The sequence below is a fragment of the Schistocerca piceifrons genome, chromosome 3, assembly GCF_021461385.2.
Source record: "Schistocerca piceifrons isolate TAMUIC-IGC-003096 chromosome 3, iqSchPice1.1, whole genome shotgun sequence".
NCBI classification, from domain to species: Eukaryota; Metazoa; Arthropoda; class Insecta; order Orthoptera; family Acrididae; genus Schistocerca; species Schistocerca piceifrons.
Genome location: NC_060140.1, coordinates 260786822 through 260802328, shown reverse-complemented (window position 1 = coordinate 260802328; position 15507 = coordinate 260786822). Strand labels below are relative to the sequence as shown.

General features: G+C 42.5%; 1 protein-coding gene across 1 annotated transcript in view; it reads right to left on the bottom strand.

Annotated features, from left to right (window-relative positions):
* Window positions 1-15507, bottom strand: part of LOC124789573 (rap guanine nucleotide exchange factor 4) — a 271079-nt gene that overhangs the window by 216352 nt on the left and 39220 nt on the right. The window contains exon 2 of the mRNA XM_047256978.1: window positions 6730-6845. Coding sequence (XP_047112934.1) covers window positions 6730-6845 — 116 coding nt within the window. The remainder of the gene's footprint in view (window positions 1-6729; window positions 6846-15507) is intronic.

The following is a 15507-nucleotide window of genomic DNA, read 5'->3' as shown; positions in this document are numbered from 1 at the left end:
TGTTTCTACGGAATCCAAACTGATCTTCCCCGAGGTTGGCTTCTACTAGTTTTTCCATTCGTCTGTAAAGAATTCGTGTTAGCATTTTGCAGCTGTGACTTATTAAACTGATAGTTCGGTAATTTTCACATCTGTCAACACCTGCTTTCTTTGTGATTGGAATTATTATATTCTTCTTGAACTCTGACGGTATTTTGCCTGTTTCATACATCTTGCTCACCAGATGGTAGAGTTTTGTCAGGACTGGCTCTCCCAGGGCCGTCAGTAGTTCCAACGGAATGTTGTCTACTCCGGGGGCCTTGTTTCGACTCAGGTCTTTCAATGCTCTGTCAAACTCTTCACGCAGTATCGTATCTCCCATTTCATCTTCATCTACATCCTCTTTCATTTCCATGATATTGTCCTCAAGTACATCGCCATTGTATAGACCCTTTATATACTCCTTCCACCTTTCTGCTTTCCCTTCTTTGCTTAGAACTGGGTTTCCATCTCAGCTCTTGATATTCATACAAGTGGTTCTCTTTCCTCCAAAGGTCTCTTTAATTTTCCTGTAGGCAGTGTCTATGTTACCCCTAGTGAGATAAGCCTCTACAACCTTACATTTGTCCTCTAGCCATTCCTGCTTAGCCATTTTGCACTTCCTGTCGATCTCATTTTTGAGACGTTTGTATTCCTTTTTGCCTGCTTCATTTACTGCATTTTTATATTTTCTCCTTTCATCAATTAAATTCAATATTTCTTCTGTTACCCAAGGATTTCTACTAGCCCTCGTCTTTTTACCTACTTGATCATCTGCTGCCTTCACTACTTCATCCCTCAAAGGTACCCATTCTTCTTCTACTGTATTTCTTTCCCCCATTCCTGTTAATTATTCCTTTATGCTCTCCCTGAAACTCTCTACAACCTCTGGTTCTTTCAGTTTATCCAGGTCCCATCTCCTTAAATTCCCACCTTTTTGCAGTTTCTTCAGTTTTAATCTACAGGTCATAACCAATAGATTGTGGTCAGAGTCCGCATCTGCCCCTGGAAATGTCTTACAATTTAAAACCTGGTTCCTAAATCTCTGTCTTACCATTATATAATCTATCTGATACCTTTTAGTATCTCCAGGGTTCTTCCATGTATACAACCTTCTTTATGATTCTTAAAGCAAGAGTTAGCTATGATTATGTTGTGCTCTGTGCAAAATTCTATCAGGCGGCTTCCTCTTTCATTTCTTAGCCCCAATCCATATTCACCTACTACGTTTCCTTCTCTCCCTTTTCCTACACTCGAATTCCAGTCAACCATGACTACTAAATTTTCGTCTCCCTTCACTATCTGAATAATTTCTTTTATTTCGTCACACATTTCTTCAATTTCTTCGTCATCTGCAGAGCTAGTTGGCATATAAACTTGTACTACTGTAGTAGGTGTGGGCTTCTTATCTATCTTGGCCACAATAATGCGTTCACTATGCTGTTTGTAGTAGCTTACCCGCATCCCTATTTTCCTATTCATGATTAAACCTACTCCTGCTTCACCCCTATTTGATTTTGTGTTTATAACCCTGTAGTCACCTGACCAGAAGTCTTGTTCCTCCTGCCACCGAACTTCACTAATTCCCACTATATCTAACTTTAACCTATCCATTTCCCTTTTTAAATTTTCTAACCTACCTGCCAGATTATGGGATCTGACATTCCACGCTCCGATCCGTAGAACGCCAGTTTTCTTTCTCCTGATAACGACATCCTCTTGAGTAGTCCCCGCCTGGAGATCTGAATGGGGGACTATTTTACCTCCGGAATATTTTACCCAAGAGGACGCCATCATCATTTAATCATACAGTAAAGCTGCATGTCCTCGGGAAAAATTACGGCTGTAGTTTCCCCTTGCTTTCAGCCGTTCACAGTACCAGCACAGCAAGGCCGTTTTGGTTAGTGTTACAAGGCCAGATCAGTCAATCATCCAGACTGTTGCCCCTGCAACTACTGAAAAGGCTGCTGCCCCTCTTCAGGAACCACACGTTTGTCTGGCCTCTCAACAGATACCCCTCCGTTGAGGTTGCACCTACGGTACGGCTATCTGTATCGCTGAGGCACGCAAGCCTCCCCACCAACGGCAAGGGCCACGGGTCATGGGGTCATGGGGGGGGGGGGGGGGGGGAGATACTGATGTACGAAGATGTATTTCGCACCAATATGGTTCGAAATCGGTTGACAGATCAGGGACTGTACTTTAGCAACCAACATCACCTGAGCTTAATACTCTGGATTTTTCTGTGTGGGGTTATGTCAAAAATGGAATGGACAGCGCAACTCCCGTTTATACGGTTGAAAAACCTGTAGCGACAAATTTTACGTTATTGTCAACATTTACGACATGATCTGGGGGGGTGTCTGCCAAAGTGGTAACTCACTGTAGAGCCGAGTGGGTATTTCATCCACATGGAGAATCTCCTTTAACAGGTACGAGTGTAATGTAAATTGTGCCATGTAAAGTGCTGAAGAAGTATTTTTTGTTAAAGTAGGTCATTGGTGAATTGTGAGCCTTACTAGAGGCGAACTTCATCGCAATGTTAACATTTCAAAAACATTTGTACCAACTAGAAAAATATTTCGCACTGAAGCCAGTGGCGGCTGGTAACTGTACATTAGGGTCTTATCATACGAACTTCATTTTCGGATCCTTGTTTACCGGAACGCTTTTGCATCTATTATCGTATATTTTCATACGTGTCAGTTTTTACTATTAAGACTGTGTACTTCTTATTAACTCAGAGCTATATTGGAGATAATAGGCCACTTATTCAGAAAGTGGCAAATATTCATCTCACAAGCGAGAGCTGTTCACGCTCAATAAGTGGTTCCTGCTCCACTCACAACAAAGCTCTTTGCGACCATATGAAGATAGTATCCGTTCCCGAAAGAACAGATACCATTGATGACCGTGCAGCTTCTCTAGAGTGAAATGATAATTAAATCGAGACCCTTAGCTGCCGACAGGTGGTGTTGATACAGCTAAAAAGGCTACCCGGCCACTGACCTCTTGTGCGAATGTGCACGCTTTGCCCGAACTCTTGCGGGACTCGTCAGCTTAGTCCGGCGCGAGTAATGAGTGAATGGGCAAATATCTAATAGGAAACACTACGAATGTAGGTTGTGGACAGTTGGGAATGTGGGTCTCACGGGAAGCGTGCAAGGGATAAGTCCCTTCAGTCGCACTATCCTCTATACTCTCGGTGGCTGAGATGGATAGAGCGTCTGCCACATAAGCAGGAGATCCCGGGTTCGAGTCCCGGTTGGGGCGCACATTTTCAGCTGTCCCCATTGATGTGTATCAGCAACACCTGTCGGCAGCTAAGGGTTTCGATTTAATTATCATCTCTTTGTGACCTTTGGATCTGTAAGGGTCAGTCAAATGAATACCAAATACACGCCACAACGGTACCATGGAAGATTCCATTCAACAGTAATTACCACACGCATTGAGGCATTTATCCCACAGGAAGACGTGATGATCAATTCCTGCTTCGTAGATTACGGCCGGCCGCTGACAGATCCAGAATTGCACTGACCCCTGCACTTTCTCCTCAGACCGAAACCGAGCTCCACTCCTTTCTTCAGGTCCTCAAAGATGTGAAAATCGTATGGTGGAAGATCCGCGCTGTACTGAGGATGTTGCACTGGTTTCCTACCAAATCGCTGAAGCGTAGGTTTCGTCTGAGTCGCACTGCTACAGGATGATTCCGTCCGGCAGCATTCCGACAGCCCGAGGGCAAACAGCAAAGCCATCAGTGGAAACACCCCACATTTTCCCTGCGAAAGAAATTTAGAGCTATTCACCCAAGTTCCGGTGAGATGATGAGGTGCTCCGTCGACTGCAGGGACACACTGCTCGTGTTCACCAAGAGTGGAACCACAATCACTGCACAAACGCTATGAAGACACTTTGCAGAAATTGTGAAGCGCTATCTAGTCAAAACACCCAGGAAAGCTGTCGGACAGAATCATCCCATTGCACGAAACGCCCGCCTTCACACTGCCAATCGGATGAAGGCTTATAACACCATAGCTCTAATGATGTACGGGTTTATTTTGCCTTTTGTTTTGGTTTAACGTTATAACATTGAGTATCTGTAAAGGTTGTTGGATTGAATCGATAACAAAAAATTTTATACTCCTTTCTTTGTAAAAACTTTGATGTCATAGTTTGATTCTATGCAATGTAGTATATCTGTCATTTAAATTCTTTGTCTCAATTGAAGGGAGACAAAACTTACTGTATACATTTGGAATTTGGGTGAATATTTTTTTGTAGAAATACTAATATGTGCAAATGTTCTGTTTCATTTAAAATGTTTTTTTCACTGTTATGTAAACTGATGAACTTCACTTAGGCTTCTTAGTTAGTTTGTATGTAAAAGGTGTAGTGGTTCCCCTCGGGAACGGAACTGTGTAGCCCGCGCAAATTGTGGTTAGCCTAGGTAGAAAAGGTGGAACAGGAGTCAGTCGGGGACGAGCTACCAAACTGTGCACTGCCCATGTAAAAGTTGTATATTGTGCTGGTTCCGAGAGAGACTTTTCCTGTCGCTTGGCAATGCCTCGGATGGATGGATAAAAAGCTGGAACTATTCTGAAATTGGTATCTATCATCGCCACCAAGAAATGACAGAGTCCAGCAATTCTACCTGCAAATCCACCTACCAACATGCAGTTGCCACCACATTGCGCAATCACTGTAATGGAGCACTATAGTAATGTACAGTGAAGGATCAGCTCATTGGATGTTTTAGTGTGCACAAATATAAGTTAACTTATAACTGAATTTATGTACCTATCTTGATTTTTTCCCTATCACAACACCTCTCAGGTTCCTCTCCATTTGAACTATGATTACCGAGTGTCCTACTTTGTGGAAAAAATGAAAGCCTCAAAGCCAAATAGTTAATTAAATAATGTTGTTTGTTCTTTGGTAAGAAGGGAGTATTCAGATTTACTGTGGATTTAGTGAAATTGTGGGAGGTAGTAAATGTAGTTTTGTGAAAGGCTCCCAGTGATGGAAACAGTCCAATTTAAAGTTTTGTGGAGTTTCAAAGTCACCTATTTAATCATTTACTTGAAAGTAGAAGACTGTGGTAATAAAGACAATTTGCTGTTCCATTTAAAGATTAAAAGTTCTTAAAACTGAGGCTTATAAAGTTTTGCTTAGTTAATTATCATAGTGCTCCCTGTAGCAAATTTTAATAGGTGAGTCAGTTCCTTGCAAATTTGTCAACATTGTGTCTCACTGTAGTAAAAGTGGAAAACTGCAATAGTGGAAAGTTATATATTCACGCTTGCTAAGTACTTGTTTCTTTTGTGTAATAAAAGTGCATATTAATGTTGTAACAGGATCCACAATTTGCCTATTGTGCTCATACTGCATAATGATTAATAGAAGGACAACTATCTATGAAAACAGTAACTTCTTTATTTTTTAAAAAATTAATCTGTTAGTGGATTCCATTTAACTTTCACTCTAAATAGAAAAGTGTTATAAAGCTTATTCGGTTTGAATAAGCCCTGAAAGTAATAGTGTGTTCCGTTATCTGTTATATTTTTGCAAATAGTTTGTGCTGCTCTAGTTGTTAGTTCCAATCTTAACGTTGACATATGCAGGTGTCAAGAGTTCATTGCACTCGCGTGTGGTAAAGTATAGGTTGTGTCTGTCCGTTAAAGTTACTAATAACTATTTTCTTGAACAATAATTTTAATCATTCTCTTGCCTAATTAGGCTGGCGACCGTTTTATTTATCCTGTAAACAGTGTGGGTAGGTTAAATATTATTTATTGCTGTTTAAATATTTACGTATTTCTGACTTTCGCTTCCGATACGCCACCTCCGCTAGGTGTTTCACGGTCAACGTAACGACATTCCTCTCAGAGGGTAACACTGCTGTGTTGCTTTATACCATAATTACTTTAACAAAATAGTTCCATTTTACAAACTGCCTCCAACTTTAAGGTTATGGTGTAGCAGTAGCGTACGGCAGTGTTATACGTGGCTTTTCCGTGACATGACTATTTGTTCTGTTGGGGCATAGTACGTAATAAGCCAAATTTGGTATTTGATTACATAAGCTACGTAAACGCAGTTGCAGTGTTATAGGCTACTCTTGGTGATCTGGTTCACTACGTGATTTTCACATCTTTCGCGCTCTGGAGAAAGATATGCGTAAGTATCACTTTCAATTGTACGAGGAAGTGCAAGAGACTGCGTTTTACGAAATAGAAATTGATCGTCTCCTCTCCAATTGAGATAAATGTCGTAACGCGTGTGGTGATTACTTTCTAGGGGAACCATTCCATGGTCCCGTTGTGTCGAGTGCTCGGTTTTGATTTGACTGCCCTCATATTAGACAATGCATATAAGGCATTTCTACGTCATGTCTCAAGTAGGTGTTAATTTTTCACTAGTGAATTACCAGGTGAACTGGGCTGAACATATACGACGATATAATAGCACGAATTTTCCATATTCGGTCTGTTCTATTCCTCAGCAACTGTGGTGAACAATGTCTTGTGTCAGGTTCATCAGGTATGATCTTGTGTTCGTGGGAATTTTGTAGTTATCCAATACGGGTACGGACAATTCATCTCATGCACTCGACTGGAGAAGTTAGGGGGACATATAAATCAGAGGTCTGGAAGTTCTGTAGGTGGTGCATAAGTTATGGGATAGAATGCGCCTCGGCTGCAGACTTACCTCTGTGATGGGGCCGCTGGCGTTGGGAGCAGGAGGGCTCTGGGGGCGGCGGGAGGCGGCCGGGGGCGGCGACTGCGGCTGCGGGGGCGGAGTCTTGCTGATGCCCGGCCCGAACCCTGCCGGCACACCACACGCGTACTCAGCCTCAAGTACACTGCACAGAAGTATCTCAGTCACGAAGACATAAAACTTCTCTTTTCAGCAGAGATAAACTCCACCCATTAGCATATTCGCAATGTACAGGTTGTCCCTGGAGGAATGGCCAATATTCAGTGAAACGACAGGAACGATCATGTGAACGCAAAAAAAATTCATATGGACATATTGCCCTATTCATAATCTCCAGAGATAGAGAACATTTAATTTTTTTCAGTCATCAATCTTTCGACTGGTTTGATAAGACGCACTAAGAATTCCTCCCCTGCGCCACCCTCTTCATCTCAGATTAGCACTTGCAACCTATGTCCTCAGTTATTTGCCGGATGTACTCCAATCTCCGTCTTCCTCTAAGTTTTTACACTCTACAGCTACCTCTCGTATTATTGTTCGCTCTTGGCTCTTGTACCTATTGTATATTACCCGTATTTCCATTTAACTTACCTCTTTTTTTCTCAGAATCTCTAACATTTTGCATCATTTGACACTGTCGACCGCTTTTCCTAGATAGAAAAATCCTATAAACAATTCTTGATTTTTCTTCAGTCGTGTTTCCGTTATCAATTGCAACGTGAGAACTGCCTCTGTGATGTCTTTCCCTCTCCGAAAATCAAGCTGATCCTCACCGAACACATCCTCAATTTTCTTTTTCATTCTTCTGTACATTATTTTTGTCAGCAACTTGGAAGCATGAGATGTTCAGCTGATTTGGCAATAACTCTCACACTTTTCAGTTATTGTAATCTTCGGAATTGTAAGGATGATGTTTTCCCGAAAGTCAGATGGCATATCTCAAGACTCATACATTCTACAGACCAACGTGAATAGTCGTTCTGTTGCCAATTCCCTCAATGCTTTTAGTAATTCTGATACAATGTTCTCTATCTCTTCTGTTCAAAAATGGTTCAAATGTTTATGGGCACTATGGGACTTAATATCTGAAGTCATCAGTCCCCTAGACTTAAAGCTACTCAAACATAACTAAGCTAAGGACAGCACACACAGCCATGCCCGAGGCAGGATTCGAGCCTGCGACCGTATCAGCAGCATGCAAGTTTATCCTAAGTAACGTCGGAGCAATGTGCCAAGTTCGACCGACTCAATCACGGAAGAACTGTTGTGAAATCCGATAAGGCCCATAGAACGATTGTTTATCTTTCCAACCAAGAACTGGACGACGGCTCTATATCAGTGCTGAGTAAAGGCCTCAACTTGTCTCCAGCTCCACGACGTCTGCCAATATTGAATATAATTAGTGGAATAGAGCAGTGCATTAGGAATCTTTCGCACGATGCGGCTGAGTACGTTAGGCTAACTACCAGCCATATCCTGGCGAAAGCTAAGCCACCAAAATCTAATATTAGCCAGGAGGAACGACGTTGCTGACGGTTATCACATGAGAATGAAGACTTGGTTGTCTTGCCAGCCGACAAAGGGAATGCCACCGTGGTTCTGAGCTCTGCAGACTACCACGTCAAGATGCTACATTTAATAAGAGATGCCACGTACCGCAAGCTTAGCTGTAATCCCACACAGGCCACTGTCAGAAAGACAGGGAAGTTATTAAAGGATCATGGTTTACCAGATGAAGTGGTGAAGAATTTAACGCCTCATGCCGCCAGACCTCTCAGGCTTTATGGATTACCAAAGAAAATGTTCTTCGGATTGTTAGTGCAATCAGATCGCCCACCTACAGACTTGCTAAACATTTGGCAGGATTATTAGCACCAAACTTGGGACATTGTGAACACCATCTTGTCAACTCGCAGAAATTTGTTGAGACACTCAAGATGATGAAAACAGGCCCAAACGACCTAATGGTTAGCCTGGACGTTGTGTCACTTTTTACGAGGCTGCCAATACAGGATACGCTGGATCTTTTGGCCCAACATTTTCCATCTGGAATCATTAAGTTGTTCCATCACGTCCTAACGACAACGCACTTTTGTACTGCGATGAATATTATGAGATGACGGACGGCACAGCCATGGGATCACCACTGTCTCCAGCAGTCGCAAATTTCTTCATGGAGCACTTTGAGGAGCAGGCTCTGCAAACTGCGACATTATGGCCGTCTTGCTTTCTACGATACATCGATGACACTTTCCTGATATGGCCTCATGGTGAAGATACACTACAGCAGTTCGTCGATCACATGAATGGTGTCCATCCCAACATTAAATTTACTGTTGAGACGGAGAAGCTCGGCAAGCTACCATTCTTGGATGTTTTGGTTGAGCGGAAGGCAGGAGGCCACCTTGATTATTCAGTGTACCGGAAACCAACACACACTGATCGACACTTGAACGCCAATAGCTTCCACCACCCTGTACACAAGAAAGAGGTCCCGAACACGCTGGTCCATAGAATCAAAATTATATCTGAAGACGACCACCTATAGTCTGAATTGCGGAACTTATGTGTTTTCGGGGAAAATGGATACAGCAAGAGAGACATCGCAAACGCTTTCAAGGGCCGCCGACGAGAGACACCGGTGAATCAGTAAAAGAGGCCAAACGGACTTCATTCCTGCCATACTGTGGAGCAACTGGCAGTAAGTTAGGACGTCTGCTGCAGGAACATGGGCTAAGGCCAATGTTTCGACCCGCCCCCAAGATACGAGATATGTTGCGCCCTCTTAGAGACGACATTGCTCTTCGAGGGTCCGGCGTGTATGGTGTGCCCTGTGAATGTGGCAGCATGTATATCGGACAAACAATTTGCGTGGTTGCGGAGCGTTGTACTGAGCACAAGCGTCATATAAAAGAAAGGGAGCTTGACAAGTCGGCCATAGCGGAGCACCGCCTAGAAAACGGGCATAAAATACAGTTCGAAAATACAAAAGTGTTGGCTCATGCATCTACATATTGGGACTCAGTTATAAAGGAAGCTGCCGAGATTCGTTTAAACAACAACAATTTCAACAAAGACCAGAGGTACACACACGGCAGGGCATGGGGACGGGCGTTGGACATCGAAAGAAAGCGAAGGCAGATGCGCGACGCGGGAGCAGCAGTTTCAAACTTGGGCTGGCGCCACCTGACGTCGCCCGTGCTACCACGGGCAATAGCTCCGCTATTGTCCGGGTCGATTTACGCGCGCGCGACATTGGGTCTTTCTGATTGGCTACTGATGACGTCATCATGCCTTTATAAGCGAGAAACCGTAGCAGCTCCGGCAGTCAGTGAACTCCTGGTCGAGGATTTTATTCGAAATGACTCGGCTTGAAAACCGAGAACGTTTTATTCATGTATGCCGTTGAGAAAGACTCCGACGACAATGGAAATGCTATCGTTCACATGAAACAATTTCACTAACAGCGCACGGTCCCGCTTCGCTATAGCCGCACTATTCAGTCGCGTTATGGCTAGAAAAATGACAGCGTAGGTGTCATACCGTCATGCAAACAGTGTAGAGTGTCGGAGTTGTACCTCGTGACCACAATTGGAATTAAACGTTTACCAGCATAAATTGAGTCCACATTAACGCGTTGACATATCTATTAAGTTTCGCTGCCATACGATAATCACAGTCCACACTGAACCTGAGTGGCTGCACTCGAATCGTGTGTAACCACCAGGTGTAATTAGAGTGCACCGTAAGACACTAGACTCCGTCACTCATTCCCGCTGAAAAAGATACCTTAACAGGAATATGATGACTGTACCTCAAATTTAAATGAATAAATATAGAATTTTCTTCCCACTTCTTGTTGGGCGTCGGTCATCGGCCTATAACCTGCAGAATACCTAATAAGAATTTCTTTTGCATACCCTACGTAGAATCGCATAGTTATCCCATCAGGCTGACGTCTTTCCTCTGTTGTGGGATTGTAGTTTGTTTTATATCCCGTGGTCACTAACACTGGTGATCCGAAACGTTGTGACCACAACCAACAGCGGGACTGAATACCACTTGGGGGCGTTATGCGTCGTCCTGTATGACGGAACTGTTGCGAATGCTGCGCCGCGACCGTGTGAAACATCCACAGAGTCGCCAACAGTTGATTCGTCCTACTTGAGCGCGCTCGCGCATGGCATCGAGGGACGTGCGATGCGTCGAAGCGAACGCGATCAGTGGGTTTCATATTTTCGCTCGAATTCGACCGGTTCGCGGTCTGTTTTTTAACTTACAATGTCTGAAATTGTGATCAGTTCTGTTCAAGTATATTGTGCGTTCTGGGACAAGAGAAATAAAAATTATAACAATCGATTAATATCGTATTGTGAATGCGAGCATGCCGTCAAAACAACTGCTACTACATATAAATATACACATTTATTAATCACAGTATTTTACAATTTTTGTATATGGTTCTGTTCCAATTACTGTTCAAAATTTTTCCTCATTGGCACGGTTGCTTGTAATGAAGCATTACATTTCCTTTTGGTGTACTTCCCTATGTTTATTGGGTAACCACAATCTCAGCCACATTTATTGATTCTAGACCACAGATGGTGTGTAATAAAGTTATATCTTTCTCAGAATGTACTGCATTTTCTATACTTGGTTCGGTAAGTTTACGCAAAATTCTAAATTAAGTTGCTAGAGAACCAAAAGAACGTTCTACCATTCTCGCCCAAGATAACCGATGGTTGTATCTGCTATCTCTAGCGTCACATACAGCCTTTGTTCATCCTGGAAAATACCTAATTCAGCATTCATTCGGTGTAAGCCCAGTATCCTCTCTGAAAACACATCGAGGTGACAAAAGCCATGGGATGCTTCCTAATATCGCGTCGGACTATTTGGCCGGTGTAGTGCAGCAGCCCGGCTTGCCATGCCTTCAGTAAGTCGTTGAAAGTCCCCTGCCGAAATATACAGCCACATACCCGTCCATAATTGCGAAAGTGTTGCCAGTGCAGAATTTTGTGCACGAACTGACCTCTCCCTTACATCCCATTAATGTTCGATGGGACTCATGTCGGGCAATCTGGGTGGCCACATCGTTCGCTCCAATCGTCCAAAATGTTCTTCAAATCAATCGCGAACAACTGTGGTCCGATGACATGGTGCATTGTCATCCATAAAAATTCCATCATTGTTTGGGAACATGAAGTTCACGAATGGTTGCAAACGGTCTCCAAGTAGGCAAACTTAACTATTTTCTGTCAGTGGTCGGCTCAGTTGGACCTGAACACTCAGTTCATTCCATGTAAACATAGCAAAACACCGTTATGAAACTATAACCAGCTTCCACAATGCCTTTTTGACAACTTGGGTCCACAGCTTTGTTGGGTCTGCGCCTCGCTCGAACCCTACTATCAATTCTGAACTCTTACCGTCTGAAATCGTGACTCATCTGACCAGACCACGGTTTCCAGTTGTCTAGGCATTAAGCGACATGATATCGAGTCCAAGATAGGCGTTGCAGGCGATATCGTTCTGTTAGCAAATGCACTCGCGTCTGTCGTCTGCTGTCATAGCAAATTACCACCAAATTTTGTCGCACTGTCCTAACGGGTAGGTTCGTCGTACGTCCCACATTGATTTGTGCGGTTATTATTGCCAGTATTGCCTGTCTTTTGGCACTGACAACTATGCAAACGTCGCTGCTTTCAGTCGATAAGTGAAAGCCGTCGGCCACTGTGCTGTCCGTAGTGATAGGTAATGCCTGAAATTTGGTATTCTCGCCACACTCTTACCACTCCGGATCTCGGACTATTAAATTCCCAAATGGAATTCCGAAATGGAATGTACTACGTGTCTAGCTCCAACTACCATTCTGTGTTCAAAGACTTAATTCCCGTCGTACAGCCATAATCACATCGGAACATTATCACATGAATGACCTGAATACAAATGACAGTCCCGCCAATGCGCTGCCATCTTATACCTTATGTGAGCGATACTACCGCCATTTGCGTGTGCGAGTATCGCTATCCCCACGAGTTTTTCCACCCCCTGTGTATGGATACTTGATAGTGGATCCTTGCAGAAAATCTTCTTTAGGTAATTTTTAGCGTTCTCATTTCTATTGCATGTCGAAAGTGACAGTCATTAAAAACACTTGCGTCGTTCTCTTAGTCGGAGAAGACTACATTCTCCATAAAAACCTAATATTTGCATCACTGACAATTAATAATCCAATCGTTAGTAGCATGTGCAACAATAATACATGGAACCACCCTAACTGTTTTTTTTTAATGTGAATGCATTTCCCATCGGTAGTTCAAAGACATTTAGGGGAATGCCATCTGTCGCAAAAATATGGTGCTGTTTTCTTGCAGTAATTTTTTGTTGGTTCGGGAACTGGTTTTGTTAACAATTTCATTCATTCAGCTTTACAATCTTCAATGACTGTCGAAATAGCCGTTTTTTGAAACTGAAAGGAAAAGCAATTTGGCAGAACTAAATCAGTTGAATTTCAGTGCCGAAGAGGTTTTATAAAGTTCATGATATAATCCGATGTTGTAGGTAATAGCTGAACATACTTGTCGAATAGCAGAAGTTGAAATTTCAATTTTTCATATAAATTGTGGAATTATTCTTGTATATGCATTTCCAAGTACATATTATTAGCTTCATTTCATTGTCGTAGATATAGTTTCTTCAGTATCTGCTACTTAAGATGTGAGTTTTTATTAAAAATGTCGTCCACCTGTGCTGACTGGGCGGGTATTCTGATGGCAGAATAACGCGTCTAGTTTCACAAACTGTTCACGACTGCTGAGAACTTGCACGTGTCGTGCGTAGGCAGCATGCTCGGCTCTAGTGCGCTCAAATAAAATATTTCAGCTTTTATTTACTGCATAGTGTGGTGAGATACGGCTTTCGTTCCAACTGGGAACGAGAATCTCGGAAACGGTGAAGTTGGTCGGCTATTCATATTCTGCTGTTTGCATCTATGGAAAGTAGTTGAAGGACGGTGTGTGAGGTAACGGACGAGTTGTGGCGCCCTGAAAATACTCTAAGTTCGGAGTAGGCGTAGCTGCACGGGCCGCTCGGCAAGCCGGGGTTAGTCAGCAACCTCGTGGTGCCCAACATTAGCCGGAGCAAGAGGGGTAGCCCCAGTAGTGGTTCAGGCTGACCGCGTGGCTGGGAATTCCATGTTGACGCTGTGTCGAGGGCTGTGCTTTGTGTCGATGGGGGAGATTTGTATGCCGGGAGTGCCAAAGATGGTTGACTTTGTGAAACCAAAATAGCAGACATTTCACAGTTCTTGTAGAAATTAATAATAGCCAGAGGAATCATGCTACCTTAAAAAGAAAAATGTACATTATCATTATTTGCACAATGATTCTGATGGTGTAATCTGATTTTGAACATCTTTAGTAGTTTAAAATTTAGTATCTGACTGTAAATTATACGAGTAACACCCAGCAACGAGTGTTCAAAATGTAAACAGTTCATCCGATTTTGTCGCTCGACGTGTCTTTAGAAAGCTATTAGTGTAAACCTAAATTGGTATGAATTACAGTCATGTAACTTGAATAGTACACGAGTTATTTGAGGTCGAAATGGTCAATTACTATTGATCGTGTCAGGTCATAAGTGCTACACAGTTACACACACACACACACACACACACACACACACACACACACAAAGGTAGCAGCATGCTTATAAATATATTCTACGGATCGGAGCGTGGAATGTCGGATCCCTTAATCGGGCAGGTAGGTTAGAAAATTTAAAAAGGGAATTAAATAAATGTTCCTAAAGCTGGACCATAACACGCTCTAATACACATTATTAAATAAATAAACAAATTAAATAAACATATATCAAAGGAATGTAAACAAAAGTAGGCCAATAGCCTAATGTCTCTGTGCTTTATATAACACAGTAAATATTTGGCCAATTTCTTCACAAATAGTATATATCGGATATAAACAAAGACATAGACGAATAAATATATTTATAAGCATGCTTACGCTCTCCCTGGAACTCTGTATAACCTCTGGTTCTTTCAGTTTATCCAGGTCCCATCTCCTCACCTTTCTGCAGTTTCTTCAGTTTTAATCTACAGTTCATAACCAATAGATTGTGGTCAGATAATCCCCCATTCGGATCTTCGGGAGGGGACTACTCAGGAGGACGTTGTTATCAGGAGACATAGGTTAAAGTTAGATATAGTGGGAATTAGTGAAGTTCGGTGGCAAGAGGAACAAGACTTTTCATCAGGTGAATACAGGGTAATAAATACAAAATCAAATAGGAGTAATGCAGGAGTAGGTTTAATAACGAATAAAAAAAATAGGAGTGCAGGTAAGTTACTACAAACAGCACTGTGAATGCATTATTGTGGCCAAGATGGACACGAAGCCCATGCCTACTACAGTAGTACAAGTTTATATGCCAACTAGTTCTGCAGATCATGAAGATATTGATGAAATGTCTGATGAGATAAAAGAAATTATTCAGATAGTGAAGGGAGACGAAAATTTAATAGTCATGGGTGACTGGAATTCGGTAGTAGGAAAAGGGAGAGAAGGAAAAGTAGTAGGTGAATATGGATTGGGGCTAAGAAATGAAAGAGGAAGCCGCCTGGTAGAATTTTGCACAGAGCATAACTTAATCATAGCTAGCACTTGGTTGAAGAATCATGAAAGAAGGTTGTATACATGGAAGAAGCCAGGAGATACTGGAAGGTGTCAAATTATATAATGGTCAGACAGA